The sequence below is a fragment of the Oryctolagus cuniculus genome, chromosome 5, assembly GCF_964237555.1.
Source record: "Oryctolagus cuniculus chromosome 5, mOryCun1.1, whole genome shotgun sequence".
NCBI lineage: Eukaryota > Metazoa > Chordata > Mammalia > Lagomorpha > Leporidae > Oryctolagus > Oryctolagus cuniculus.
The window spans coordinates 123973565-123989172 of record NC_091436.1 but is presented as its reverse complement, the minus strand read 5'-3'; the positions used below and the strand labels follow the sequence as shown (position 1 = coordinate 123989172).

At 41.3% G+C, this 15608-nt stretch overlaps 1 protein-coding gene across 4 annotated transcripts in view; it reads right to left on the bottom strand.

Annotated features, from left to right (window-relative positions):
• Positions 1 to 4886: 4886 nt before the first annotated feature.
• RCAN2 (regulator of calcineurin 2) overlaps positions 4887 to 15608 on the bottom strand; it is a 307939-nt gene continuing 297217 nt past the window's right edge. For all 4 annotated transcript variants that reach the window (XM_051855661.2, XM_070074028.1, XM_070074029.1 and 1 more), the window contains one exon: positions 4887 to 7382. In XM_051855661.2, the coding sequence (XP_051711621.1) occupies positions 7222 to 7382 (161 nt within the window). In that variant the 3' untranslated portion in view covers positions 4887 to 7221. The remainder of the gene's footprint in view (positions 7383 to 15608) is intronic.

Below are 15608 nucleotides of genomic sequence, written 5' to 3'. Positions count from 1 at the left end.
GTCTATCTTTTTGTAAATCAACTCTTCATTTTGTCAATATTTTATATTGTTTTTAAGGTTCTATTTCTGCTTTTAAGGCTTTATTTCTGCTCTGGTGTTTATTCTTCCCTTCTACTAACTTGGGGTTTAGTTTGCTCTTAATTTTATAGTTTTTTTTTAGATACAAAAGTATTTCAAATAAATTGTTTATTTGAGATTTGTTATTCTGATGCAGGTATTAATTAACATAAGTTTCCCTCTTAGTATTGCTTTTGTTGTGTCCCACTGGTTTTGGTTTATTGTATTTCTATTTTCAAGAAATTTTAAATTTTCCTTCTTAATTTCTTCCTTGACATAGTGCTTATTCCAGAGTATGTTCTTATATTTCCATGTATTTGTATAATTTCCAAAGTTTTTCTGGTTATTGATTTCTAGTTTTATTGCATTGTGGTCAGAAAAAGTACTCAAGGTGATTTCTATTTTTGAAAATTGATTAGTTCATCATTGAACGTAGGACATTAAAGTCCTCTACTCTTGCTACGTTAGTATGTTTATTTCCCTTTAGCTATATTAATATTTATTATACAAGAACAGGTCATGGGCTGGCGCTGTGGCACCATGGGTTAATGCCCTGGCCTGAAGTGTCAGCATCCCATATGGGTGCCAGTTTGAGACCTGTTTGCTCCACTTCCGATTCAGCTCTCTGCTGTGGCCTGGGAAAGCAGTAGAAGATGGCCCAAGTCCTTGGGCCCCTGCACCTGCGGTGGAGACCCAGAGGAGGCTCCTGGCTCCTGGCTTTGGATTGGCGCAGCTCTGGCCGTTGAGGCCAATTGAGGAGTGACCCATTGGATGGAAGACCTCTCTATCTCTCTGCCTCTCCTCTCTCTCTGTAACTCTGACTTTCAAATAAATAAATAAATCTTTAAAAAAAAAAAAAGAACAGGTCAAAAAGTTCGTGAAAAAAAATGAGATTAAAAGATTTTTTTTTACTGCAATTTTTTTTTAAGTCCATGCAGAATTTTTCTTAGTAGCCACATTTCATGGACTACTTAGATATCTGATGTTTAGATACTCCAATATCGAGTAGAGTGTATACATACTTTTTTATGTTTGTTCCTCTTGCTGAATTGATCCCTTTATCATTCTATAATAGCCTTCCATGTCTTTTTACTGCTTTTGATTTAAAATCTGTTTTATATGATTTAAGTATGTTTACTCTTGCAATCTTTTGGCTTCTCTATGCACATGATATTATTCTACTTTTTCAGTTTCAGTATGTGCATGTTCTTAGAGGAGATATTAAGTTTCTTGTTAGCAGTATAAAGTTAGGTCTGTTTTTCATCCAGTTATTTTGTCTTTTAGAGGATCTGATCTATTTACGTTTGAAATAATTGGTAATGACTTACTTTTGCTTTTTTGACACTTGATTTCTATTTTTAAGGTTTTTTCTCTTTTACAATTTACTTTTGGGGTTCAGTTATTTCCTCCAGTAGTATGTTTTGATATCTTGTTTATTATTTTTAAGATTTTATTTATTTATTTGAGAGGTAGAGTTACAGACAGAGAGAGGGAGAGACAAAGAGAAAGGTCTTCCATCCACTGGTTCACTCTCCACGTGGACAAAACAGCTGGAGCTGGGCCAATCTGAAACTAGGAGCCAGGAGCTTCTTCTGAGTCTCCCATGCAGGTGTAGGGCCCAGGCACTTGGACCATCTTCCACTGCTTTCCCAGGCCCTAGCAGAGAGCTGGATCAGAACTGGAGCAGCCAGGACATGAAACAAGAACCCATATGGGATGCCAGTGCCACAGGCGAAAGCTTAGCCTACTACACCACAGCACCAGCCCCCTGTTTATTATTTTTATTGTGTGTATTATACATTTTGCTTTGTGATTGCCATGAGGCTTACAAAAACATCTTTTGTTTATAAAAAACTATTTGATACAAACTTAATATTGATCATGAATATGGGAAACAAACAAAGAGATGAAAATATCACTGAAACTCTACATTTTTCCCTCCTCACATTTTGAATATGATCGTAATATATCTTGATTTAACATTGAGTTAAATCTGAATGGTGACCTTTGGTCTTCCTACACTCAGTCGCATCTTTCTCTGGGTTTAGGAATTTTATATTCTCTCTTTGTGCTTTATAACCCTTTGCTTTCTCAAGTTCCTCTTGAACTACAGTAACTTGGATATTTGCTGTGTTAATGCTGTCCCAAAGTTCCCATAGGGTTTCCTCATTCCTCTTTATTTTTTTTCTCATCTCACTGTTTTTCAGTAGCCTGTCTTTTCTATTCTGTTTGATCTCTTGTACTATTGATGCCTTCTATTAAATTTTTAATTTCAGCTAGTGTAGTTTTCAGTTCAAAGATATGTTTGATTTTTAAAAATTACTTCCATCTCTCTATTATGTCTGTTGGTTAGTGTTAACTTCAGAGTGATTTTTTGGAAGCTTGCTGAGTTTCCTTTAAACAAATATTTTGAATTCTGCATCCATGAGTGTAGAGAAATCAGTTGCTAACTGTTTGGTTTCCAGCGCCTTTTTTGTTTATTAGGTGAGACCATGGTTCCCTGAAAGTTCTTGATGCTTTTTGGTGTACAACATTGTCTAAACACTGAAGGATTGAAACTTTTTTACAATTTTTGTAAGCTGGCTTTGTGATGTTCCTTCCAGATATTTGAAAACAGTCTGCTTATTTTCTGAGGCTGTGGACACTTCTGCTATTTCTGCACTAGATGGTGCTCTACATCAAAATTTGCCATGAATTAGTTGACTGTTGGTGTGTTGTTGCTATTTTAGCACCAGAGGGTGCACAAAGACCATATTTGTCCCAAATCTTCTATTGGTGTGTTTAGAATAAACTGGGGATGTATTTTTAAAAGGAGGAAGTGGGGAGGGGAACAGTACATTCTTAGAAGTCTCTATCTGGGACTGAGGATGGCCCAGATACCTCATCCACAGTCCTTGGCCAGTGGTCAGGAGCCATAGAATTCTGCATGGTTCTAGGCCTCCTGACAGAATATCAGCCCTGCTTTCCATTTTCCCTCTAAGTGTGCAGTTATTCTCACTATGTCTGCTGCCTGGGGTTGAGGGAAGAATGGTGTGGACAATCCTGTGGCCACCAATGCCACAATGCTAGACCACACCCAAAGCACACAGACTGCTGAGACAAGACCGGTGCAGCATGGAAATAGGAGCAAATCCCACATTGTTATGCACTTCCAGCTGCGGAGTTGCAGTCAGGTCTGAGACCACCACAACTAGCCATTGGTGATATTGGCTGGTATCTAAGTCTTACTTACTAGGCCCCATGGGTCTCCACTTGGCACCAAGTAGGTCCAGAGGCTACATCTGTAGCATTGGCCAGGAGACAAGGACCATTAAGATCTGCCCAGTATTAGGGTTTTAGAAGCTTGGTACTGAGTTCTAAACCACAGCCCTATGATCACTTTTGTGTCCCACTCCCCAGTAGCTGGAATTTTACCCCTGTGTGCCTAAGATTTGGGGACTGCTAGTTGAGGCAATGCCTTGGCTTCTCAGCCTGACATCAAGCTGAGTCAAGCCTGTATCTCACAGTTTCAAGGCTCTACATTGTCTCTGGGTTGTGAACCAGGCCCATACGCAGCTGGTGGTGATACATGTTGAAGTGAGTCCATTCTTCCAGGACAAACGTCTCCACCTGATGAAAATCTAGAGGCTCCATGTATAAGCACTGATGTTGTGATTTAGGATATTGTGCTGGATCTTACTGAAATAGACCTGGCACAGAACTCCAAGGCAAAGTCCTGCACTCACTTTCCTTTCCTACTCACTACAGTGGTTGGAGCCCAGAGGAAAGGTGATGGAGGCAGTACGTTGGCTGGCTGCTTCTGAAGGGTCCAGTTCAGTCTATGTGCTATGGATTGGGAACAGGTGTCATGGGGCTCTGTCTAGCACTTGGTTTTACTATAGTGGATCTGGTACTGGGTGTTCACCTGAAAAGTTTCAATTTTCCTCTTACTCCAAGTGGCACTTATTGGAGTTGCAGGAGGGTTAACACTGGTAATTTTTCTTTTCTGTCTTTTGCCAGTCTTTTCCTACTATTATACTAAAATTGACACTGTGTTCTCACCTGGCATCCTTAGTTCTTGCAAAGGTAGCTTAATGAGCACATATCTATTCAACTTGGTGTCTGTAGGCACATGATTCCTTGAGCAGCTTATTCAGCCACCATCTTGCTTCACCTCCCTTGAGCATCTTTTTAAATGTTTAAAGGTCATTTGAGCATTTTGAATAAATGTCAATTGTCTATACATTTGAAGTGCCATTTTAAGTATTTTGACCATGTTAAAAAATGGGTCATGTGTCTTTTTTTCTTGCAATTCTTTTTTACATTTTGGATACACGTTGTTTAACATGTATCTCAAATATCTTCTCCCAGTCATAGTCTTTCCTTTTCATTCTCCTAATGGTGTCATTTGAGAAACAGAATCTCTTTAAAAGGGATCTAATTCATTCATGTTTAAATATTCTGATAGTGCTCTTTGTGTTCTGTGTAATAAATGTTTGACAACTCAGTCTCTTCCAGTGTTCTTCACTAAATAATAGAGTGGGGAGATGTGAAAAGGAGTTCTTAGAATCCCTGAAGGTGGCTTAGACTTGGCAATAAAACAAGCTCCTCTAGTTCCCTTATCAGAGTCCAACCCATCCCTCCAGGATTTGCTCAAGTTTTTCTTCCTTTAAGAGATGACCACAACCTGCCTCCGACATGGCTCGTTTCAGGAAGAACCCAGATGGGTCATCCCCTCTGTTGGTAACTTCTCAGGAGGAGCACAGGCTGAACTGCACTCCTCTGCAGTCACCCCTGGAGAATGCTGGACTCAAGCACACAACGCAGAAATCACACCACACAGACAAAGAGTCATTCACCAGATATATTTGAAGTCTAAGCTCTTTGAGCTATACACGTGCACAAATGATTCAGTTAGTGGAAATCTTCCCCTTCCCCTCCATATTTAAACTTCTCAAACTTAAAATAGTGCTAAAGAGGTTTGCATAATGTGCATCATGGAAATGCTGAGGCAATTCTGACTTCCCCAGTGCTAGGAGGTTCCACTGAAAAACTTCAAGGAGTCCTCATTTCTTAGCACTCCCAGGAACTCTTCATCCTCTCCACCCCAAACCCAACCTAGTGAAGGAATTATCTGATCTGAGACATGTAGCAATAAATTTTACTAAGACTGAACCAACAGGGTCATGTGCTCCACTGAGTTTAATTTATGACTCCATGGAACAGTCACTTCAACTTCATTACATTGTTGGAAACATCAGATGTATATTTTACAACATTTAAAAATCATTTTTAAACATTTTCTCTCATCTAGATTTCTGTAGAATCTGCATTCTGAAAATTCAGGATAGCTTAAAAATTCATACGACCTGCAGGTGGCTGAGAAGAGAGTCAGCCTGCCCATGGTGCACTGTTGTATTTCTGAGAGTAGTACTTCACTAGAGGGCATTGCATCTCCACTGGTAAGCGTGTAGTCTCTTTGGCTAAGAAAACACCCAAACCCTCCATAGCAAAGGAAAAGTCAAAGCATTTGCTTATTATATACTCCTCAGATTCTATTTTTTAAAGGAGTCTTCATTGTTCTTTTGGAAACTCAGGATTTTACAAGCAATGCTCTCCTCAGTTTTGCCTGTACTGTGTCCAGTACTATATTGCTATATTCACAGTAGAACGGACTTTAATTTCTGAGTGATCAGTCTATGTGTTAAGTTCCTGATGAAACTAGCATACACCTTAGTCCAAAACCACAACCATCCTTCAATCAGTTGGCTGTGTCATTGTTCTTGTGTGTTTTTCTGAGGCTTGGGTAAAGAGAGTACTTCCCCCACTCCGTCATAATTTGTATTTGCATCTGAAGGAATTCACTAATGTACAGGAGTAGATGAGGCCTGGCACATGGAGCAGAAGGTAATGGTTCTAAAGGTGTATCTTCTGTAATGCACTTGGGGATAGAGAAATAGAAAAAATCACATACAACGAAAACAAATGGTATTTTTTAAGCACTGCATGAGCAGGACTGGCATACATTTTTCTATCATCCTTCCCTATTTTAATATTCTTGGCTGTAATACATTCTGGAGGTTTAGCTTTAACTGACACTTGCATCTTTATTTAAAAACAGTGGTCTTGATAGCAAAGATGTTGGCTAATCATTTATATATTGGCATGAGACGTTTTTGTGCCCTTTCAAAATTCAGCATTATCTGTAATAGAGTGTAATAATATCAGATTATCTGTATTAGTCTATGAATGCATTCATAAGCAATGCACATATTTTCAAGCAGCTAATGGTTGAACAATCACTAAATAAAAAACATCCAGATTTTAAAAGCACAGCTGAAACATTTGTACAAGTATACAAAGAGGAAAAAAATCATTCAGACACCATGAAACTTTTGTAATAAATAGGTTTGTCTGAAATTGATCTCTACCACTCTAGACAAGCCTCCCCCATGAGGCTGGGAAGATCCACACGGAAGTGGTAATCAAACTCTATTGAGGAATATCTTTGGGGCCAAGCTCAGTTTTGCCTCCAGGAATTTTAACAGAGCCATGAAGAATTGACTCAAAATAGTGAATCTACCCAGACTGGTTGAGCTGGGTGATGCTGATAATTTCCTAATCTAGGGTAGGACATGGCTGGATGCTGACAATCTGTGGCTTGTAGAATATCCTCAAACAATGAAAATAAATGCTGGTGATCATGCATGTCCTGGGAATGTCGGGATGCAGAGGACTGAGTGAGACCAGATAGGGAAATCTCATGCAGTCAAAGTCAAGTTTATATATGGTCCTATTTAAGTGGCCAGGAAAAAAACAATACACACTTCAGGACTGGGACTGAAACAGCTCACAAACAACACAGGTGCTATTTGTCACTGATGTCTCTGACTTGGATCAACATGAGAGAATGAAGATATAAGCTGTGCCGATTGTTTAATAAGAAAATACTACTTTTTTCCCTAGAACCTTCTAAATAATGGATTATACTTAATGGGTATGATATGATCAGGAGACATTTCACCTTTTCCTAGCCCTTTTGTCCAAGAGGCTTGATTACATGGAAGGAATCTCAAACAACCAAACACCCAGGGATTCAAAGGCAATTAATATTTTTTCAACAAACAGGGGGAGAAAGCATGATAAAGAGGAGACAGGTATTATCGTCAAGATGGAGCAATAAGCTCAGTTGGACACAGAGGGTGGCAGGCCAGGACGCCGGGTTTGGATGATTTTTGGCTTTGGGGAAGTCTTTGGATCCTCTTCTTCCTCTATGTCACTGTCACACACATGCACGACGACACTTGGGGTGGACTCAGTCCCTGCATGGAGCTCATACTTCTCTCCTGAAAAACAGGAAAAATGGGAATGAGGAACAGGGAAGGATTTCAAGACAGATTCTTTGGGTGAGTTTTCTGGGGGAGGTGAGAAGAACATTTCACAGTATCTTTGGAACCTGTGATCTTATGCATGGTCAGCATGGTCAGTAATAGGAAAATGAAATAAGAGCAATCTGTCATGGATCCCAGCTCTATTACCTACTGACTGCACAATCCTGAACATGTCAGAGTCCTTTTAGCCTCAGCATCTCCAACTGTCAACTTCTGAATGGTACCTCTACTCCATAGTTCTGTGACAGGGACTAAATGGGTCTGGAAGTCTAGACTTGTTAGTTTATCCTCTATTTCCCAGCCTTGCAACTAATTGTTGAGTCACCTGGAGGCAACCACTTCATGATTTTCACATTTTGGATAAGGTATTCTGAGTTTCCCTCCAGCTGACCACCACTTATATCTGAACTGCCCCAGGTTAGACTGAGGCAGGATCATCGTTTGCCCAAGTCTTGCAGTGGCTACAGGGTAACTGGGTTAGAAATATTGGCAATGCCCTTTCCAGTCCCAAGAGTCAACCATACAAGACTTGCCCATTATACAGTCAAATCGCTAGTCAGCCAACCAGCTTCCTCTCTGTGTTTGTTTCACTTCAGTGGGTGTTGATTAAGCATCTCCATGGTCTTGCCCATTTCTGGCCACAAAAGCTGCAAAGCATAACAGAAGGTATCTGTGTGCTTCATGGGAGCACAGCCCAGTGGTGGCACATAGAAGCAGAAAGTGGCACAACATACATGGTGGGCATTAGGGTGGCAAAGCATGCTAAGGACAATGGCACCATAGTATAGGGAAAAAATATTTCTGAAAGGATTCTCAGTGGAGGTGACAGTTGACCTGGGTCTTAAAGATAAGCAGAAGACCTCTGGGTGTTGGAGCAAGAAGAAGAGACATTCCTAGTATGCAGGCTTGTAAGTGTTCAACCTTACGATTGACACACTCATCTAAACCTTCCAACATCCCATTCTTCACTTTTTGTCCTTCATCAGTCAGCAGAAAAATTTTTAGAAGCAACGTCTCCCAGATATCTTTTAAATTTCTTACACTAGAACAGAAAACTCTGCATAACCTCTCATCAATCTTTTTTTTTTCTTCTATTTTTGACAGGCAGAGTGGACAGTGAGAGAGAGAGACAGAGAGAAAGGTCTTCCTTTGCCGTTGGTTCACCCTCCAATGGCTGCCGCGGCTGGTGCACTGCGGCCGGCGCACCGCACTGCCGATGGCAGGAGCCAGGTACTTATCCTGGTCTCCCATGGGGTGCAGGGCCCAAGGACTTGGGCCATCCTCCACTGCACTCCCTGGCCACAGCAGGGAGCTGGCCTGGAAGAGGAGCAACTGGGACAGAATCCGGCACCTCGACCGGGACTAGAACCCGGTGTGCCGGCGCCGCAAGGTGGAGGATTAGCCTAGTGAGCCGCGGCGCCGGCCTCATTAATCTTTTCTAACATTACCTTTGTGGACTCCCATTTTGCATTGGTCAGACTGGTTTACCTTTTGATCTCTAGTCATGATAGCTATATTCTTATACCCACCAAACTAGCTACTTTTACTTGGCATAATCTTGCCACCCATGGAGAGTTCTCTCAGTCCTGCCTTATTTCTGGGATCAAGTTCAGCCAACAGCACCAAGTAATGGAATCTTGCTTGCTGTGCTGAGTCTTTTGTGGAGACTGGATAGCTAGAACTGGTATGGCCATATCAGTACTATTTTGTATAGTACCCAAACTGGGGTACTACTTATGTGCTACTGGCCACAGTGAGGTAAGCATCAGTGGTGACAACAGCAAACTGCCACAAGGCACAGTTTTAAATTCTAAGAATAAAGAGCACTGATTATGCAACATGATCCAAGTTCTTCTACGTGTGGCAGGGAAGGATACAGACATGTGGAGTCAGCCATTGTTGTGTTTGGGTTGAATTCAATCCCCCTAAAGGATGTTGAAGTCCTAACCTCCTCTACCTGTGAACATGACAATATCTGGAAATAGGGTCTTTGCAGATGATCAGGTTCAGATGAGGTCATTAGGATAGGGTCTATTTCAATATTATTGGTGCTCATATAAAAGGGGAGAGGGAGATTTGGACACAGATGTCCACTCAGGGTGGAAAATACCCTGTGAAGATCAGAGTTACACTTATAAAAAACCAAGGCTCCCAAAAGCAAGGAGACAGGCCTGAGACAGATCTTTCCCTGGCACCTTCAGAAAGATCATGGCCCCATGTACACCTTGACCTTGGCCTTCTCTCTAGAACTTGGAATCAAATTTTTGTTGTAAAAGCAACTCTGTGGTACTTTGTTGGGGCAGCCACACCCTGCTAAGAATACTCTCTGTTAAGAGTCAGAACAGTCTCTGTTAGATGCCCCTACCCCTGTCATCCTGCTGTGTAGAGTACAGACTTTCCTGGTAAGGACAGCAAATATCTCCTAAGGATGGCGTGTTGTTGCAAGTTCACCATTTCTCTGGGTATCATCAGCAGTAAAAAGGGCTAGAACCAGCCAGACCATTGACGTATGCCTTATTAAGACGCCATGATGTAATGTCTAGATTTGGTGAGTAGCAGGCAGGTAGAAATGTATCAACAAGTATTAAATCTGACACAAGCAAGCTGAACTGCATATTCGAATACAGCCAGGGTGGAGGACGTCTGGCCTGCAGGCCATATAAGGTCCATTAACTCATTTAGTTTGCCCCTACCAAAGCAACTGCAGGTGGATTTAAAATTCAAGAAAACTACAGCAGGGTAATTTTGAGGTTGGTAATTTTGTATAACCCGAGAATGATGTTCTACATCTCCAAATGGCCCTTGGCAGAAAAAAGGTTCTTCACCCCTGGCAGGAAAGGACAGTGACAGAGCAGGAGACCCAGGGCAGAGTCAGGAAAGAGATGTTTTGCCAGAGCCATTCATGCTATACCCTGCTGTCCTGCCCTGGGGGCAGGTACTGAGAGTTGGCACTAATTTAACCATACCATAATACACATAAAGTTATTACAGACAGTTCCTGACTTATGATGAGTAAACTTACAATTATTTTTTGCCTCATGATGATATGAAAGTGAAGCCATACTTTGGATTTGGATCTTTTCCTAGGCTATCAATATGCAGTATGATCCTCTCTTCTGATGCTTTCTACAGTATCAGTGAACCGCAGCCCCAATCAGTCCTGTGATCATGAGGGGAAATGACCGATACTCAACTGTACCACGTTGCTAAGCTGGGATGCTTGGTAGGTTAAACTAACTGCAGTTTTGACTTAATGATATTTTCAACTTACGATAGGTTTTTTTGGATGTGGCTTTGTTGCATGTCAAGGGGCATCTATACACAACACAGATGTGTAGTTAATGGTGTACATACTGATGCTGCAAAAAGTTCACTTAACTATGTGGGTTCCATTCTCCCTAACTTAGTCATTTTTTATCCGAAGTTCCAAGGTAAAGAATAAATCAGATATTTCTAGGGATGGGAACCTACATGAAACTCATCTGAATGTTACATAGAATAGCTCTGGGCCAGGGGTAGGCAGATCTGGTTGCTAGCATCTCTGAGCAGTGGTTCTCAGACACCTGCCAATGTCTTGGAGATACTTGTTAAAAAGAGAGCTCAGCAGCATGGAGATGCTATCCTGCAGGTTCTGACTTGGTGGAGTTTACATTTGTCCCCAGCATCCCAGGTGCTTCTTGGCGTCCCTGTGTCTGGGTGGCCAGCTATATTGTTTTGTGTGACAACAGGAGGCCTTTCCTCTCTTCCACTCTGCACCACAGTTTTTCACTAGAAAATGGGAATGGGGCAGGAAGAGGGTTGTAAAGGGAGGCAAGGAATTGCACAGCAGTTCTGTGCACTCCCAGGCACCAGCATTCGTTCATCTTTGTTTCAAGGAGAACAGCAAGTCACTCAAAGTCCCACAGCAAACAATGATTGCATCCATCACACCCAGGGTTTCTGGAATGTTGTCTTGTTTCAGAAACCATCAGCAATTATGAATGAAAGCCACCTTCAGAGAATCAGTGACTTTTGAGGAATCAAATGAGATGGCTGCTCATGTTTTTGTGCATAGGGTTTTTTCAAGTTCTGCCCTTTGGAAAAGCAACCAACTCCAGTAGGGCAGTAGTCCCATTCACTGCTCTGCTGACTGCGAGTGCAGGGATGCAGGGGGCCTTTTGTCACTCTCCTCTGGCAAGAATGTGAGCAGGCAGATGGCCAGAGCCAGGATGGAGGTGGTGGCAACAGCAGAGACCCAGGCCAGAGCATTGACCCAACACCCTGCCCCTTCCTCATCTGCTGGCATAGAAGATAGCCTTTTCAAAATTGTGTAAAATACAGCTGAGGTAATTAAGAGAGTACCTGAAATGTAATGTATCAGAGTGAAGTAGACATTTTGAGATTTGATGATTGTTTATAGTCCTTGTCTCTTCCATTGAGGAACAGTGTTTTTTTTTTCTGCTTCTCTTCATACTCTTTGTTGAACTCTTTTACTTAGAGCAGGGTTAACACTACAATCATTAAGTATACTGAAAATAGATCTTTGTAAAAATTACAGTGGGAATGCAAGAAGGAAGGGGAGGAAGTGTTGGAGCATGGGCAGAAGAAAGGGTGGGGGGAAGTGCCACTATGTTCCTAAATCTGTATATATGAAATGTATGAAACTTGAATAACTTAAATAAAATTTAAAGACTACACCTAGCAAAGCTAGCCTTTTAATCAGAACTTTTGGATTGGATGAAGAACATTCAACTAAAGATACCTCCTATTGTGATGTGTTTACCACTTCAGAAGTGGCTGCTGACCTCCCAGAATGGATGTACTGGGTGTTACCTTGGGATGGGAGGGGCTGGCAAAGGTGTGTACCTTATGTGCAGGGTACAAAGCAAGGCTCACATCAAGTTAATAAAGGCACTGTGCCTGGTAGTATTTTATTGTTGTGATCCCATTAACTCTGACATTTCACTGTTCTATTTTTGGAAACTTTCTTACTATCAAAAATCCAGCGAAGCTTAACAGCTGTTGAGAGCCCATAAAATAAAAAGAAATGGCTTTGGTCTTGCTGGATTGATTTTTCTTTCCTTGGCCTCTTTTTCCCTTTGGGCTTCAGCTAATTCCTTCACCATGAGGGCTGACGTCAATTCTGTCACCATGCACAGGGCCCAGTTGAGTTTGATCAGGACAAGGAGCCTATTGGACCTCATCCACACTGGGTGGGCAGGTCCTGTCATGGTGGCTGAAGCTGAACAGCCTTGCTTTTTGTAGGTCAAGGAGAGCGTTCCTCTGTAATATGTTCATGTCTCTACTATGCACAGAAAGCACCAAAAGTTGCCCCAAAAATTCATTTATCAGGATTCTCCATCTACTCCCATTTAACCATTCCCAGTCAAGCAAATGAAACCTCCTCTGCTACATAGTCAAAATTAAATCTGCAGGGCCAACATGTGGAACAGTGGCTTAAGCTGTCACTTGTGACACCAGCATCCCATATCAGAATGTTAGGTCACGTTCAGACCATTCTGCTTCCATTCCAGCTTCCTAATAACTCACATGGGAAGGCAGCAGATGGCACACCAAATACTTCAGCCCCTGCTACCCACCTGGGAAACCAGGATAAGTTCCTGACTTTGGCTTGGCCCAGTCCTAGCTGTCACAGTTATTTGGGTAGAGAACCAGTGGATGCAAGATCTGTCTCTCCACTCCCCACAGCCCTGTTGTTCTATCTTTCAAATAAATACACAAAATAAATCTTTTGTTTAAAAAAGTAAAATCCTCATTCTTGCCTTTGGGACTTACTAAGTCTTGGCCACTGTTCAAAGTAAAGTCCAACTTTCTGTCTCCCTTTTTCTCAAGTGGGTGGAGACAGGTTGGTGACAATGTCCTGATACCTGAAAGTCTAGAGGAGGGAGTGAAGGTGCTCAGGGGCTATTTCCTGTTCTTGTGCTGACCAGGGGGCTGGAGGTGGTGGTTCTGGCACAGTCACAGAGCAGCTTGGTGGTGGCCATTCATCAACGGCCACTGGAAGTTCTCCAGCAGTCACATTTGTCTTCTGGGCTGTGAGTTTGTCCATTCTTAAATTCTCTCTCAATCAGTGTGTTTATGCACAGTTTGTAAAAATCAGCACAATTCACATGTGATCAGGTTGGGAAGATGACGCAGAGCATTATGTTTGTGTATCAAAGCAGAATTGATTAGTTCTTGTTTTTCTAAGTCTTCAATATGCATCATTAGATCTTTGGGACATTCCTGTTTTTAATGTAAGCACATAATTCTATAAACTTCCTCTTAATACTGCCTTTTTTGCTGTATTTTACAGCTATTTTTATATGTTGTGTTTTCATTTTATTTCATGAAAGTTGGTTTTCCTTCAGCCAAACTAACTCTTTTGGTTAGTGAATTTAATTCATTTACATTCAATGTTAGCATTATAGATAAGAACTGAGACCTGTCATTTGTTGATTGAATAATGACTCTATATGCTCTGTTAGTGAATTTGATGGTGTCATTTTTTTCAACTTATAACAATTTTTTTAATAAATATAACTTTAGGAATATAGTGATTCTTCCCACTGTACCCACACTCCTACCCCTCTTCCTCCACCCTCTCCTATTCCCATTCTTATTTTTTTTACTAAGTTCTATTTTCAATTAACTTTATACACATATGATTAACTCTATACTAAGAGTTCCAGAATTGTATGGGATTGTATGGGAAAAAACCTGTTCCTCAACAGTCGAGACAAGGGCTGTTCAAAGTCATTACATCTTTTTTTAAGTGCTAATTTCTCATCTACAGATTACCTTTTAGGTGTTCTATTAGTTATCACAGATCATATGCCAGAGAACATACAGCATTTGTCCTTTTGGGATCGGCTTATTTTATTAAGGGTGATTTTGTCCAGTTTTATCCATTTTGTTGCAAGTGCCAGGATTTCATTTTTTTTTTTTTTTTGGCACTGTGCAGTATTCCATGGTGTCCAGCTCCCACAATTTCTTTATCCATCTCCAGTTGACATGCATTTGGGTTGATTCCATATCTTTGTTATTGTGAATTTTGTTGCAATAAACATGGGAGTACAGATCACTCTTTCATATGCTGATTTCACTTCCATTGGGTAAATTCCCAGGAATGGAATGGCTGGGTCATATGGTAGGTCTATATTCAGTTTTCGGACATATCTCCATACTGTTTTCCACAGTGGCTGTACCAGTTTGCATTCCCCCCAACAGTGGATTAGGGTATCTTTTCCCTCACACCCTCAACAGCATTTGTTTGCTGATTTCTGTATGACAGAAGTGAAGACTCATGTGGTTTTGATTTACATTTCCCTCATGGCTAGTGTTCCTGAGCATTTTTTCATGGTCTGTTGGCCATTTGGATTTCCTCTTTTGAAAAATGCCTATTCCAGAGCCTCAGGTGATCACTACATCATAAATAATAGTATTAATTATTAAATTAACAACAGGAGTCACTGTGCACTAATTTCCCATGCAGGACCTCTGTCCTTAAAGAGATGTGTTATGAATTAACAGGAAAACTTGTTCTCAAAGATTTATTTTCTTTTAGTGTATTAAGTGGAAGATATTCTTATGTCTCATAAGTTTTAGTTATGCCTAAGTGTCCAACTCTACTGCTTATTTTCTTATGCATTCCCTTAATTATGATAAAACTTGTTCTCAAAGACTTACTTTCTTTTAATGTGTTAAGTGGAGAATATTCTTAGGTCTCTAAGTTATAGTTATGTCTATGTGCTCACAAACGATGTATCATTCTTGGGTGCTTCTTCTTCTTCTTTTTTTTTTTTTTTGACAGGCAGAGTGGACAGTGAGAGAGAGACAGAGAGAAAGGTCTTCCTTTTGCCGTTGGTTCACCTTCCAATGGCCGCTGTGGCTGGCGTGCTACAGCCGGCGCACCGCGCTAATCTGAAGCCAGGAGCCAGGTGCTTTCTCCTGGTCTCCCATGCGGGTGCAGGACCCAAGCACTTGGGCCATCCTCCACTGCACTCCCGGGCCATAGCAGAGAGCTGGCCTGGAAGAGGGGCAACCGGGAAAGAATCCAGCGCCCCGACCAGGACTAGAACCTGGTGTGCTGGTGCCGCAGGCAGAGGATTATTCTATTGAGCTATGGCTGCTCCAGCTCTTGGGTGCTTCTTTAAACATAATTAAGTTTCTAAAGAAAGTGAAATTAGGCTGGCTCTGTGG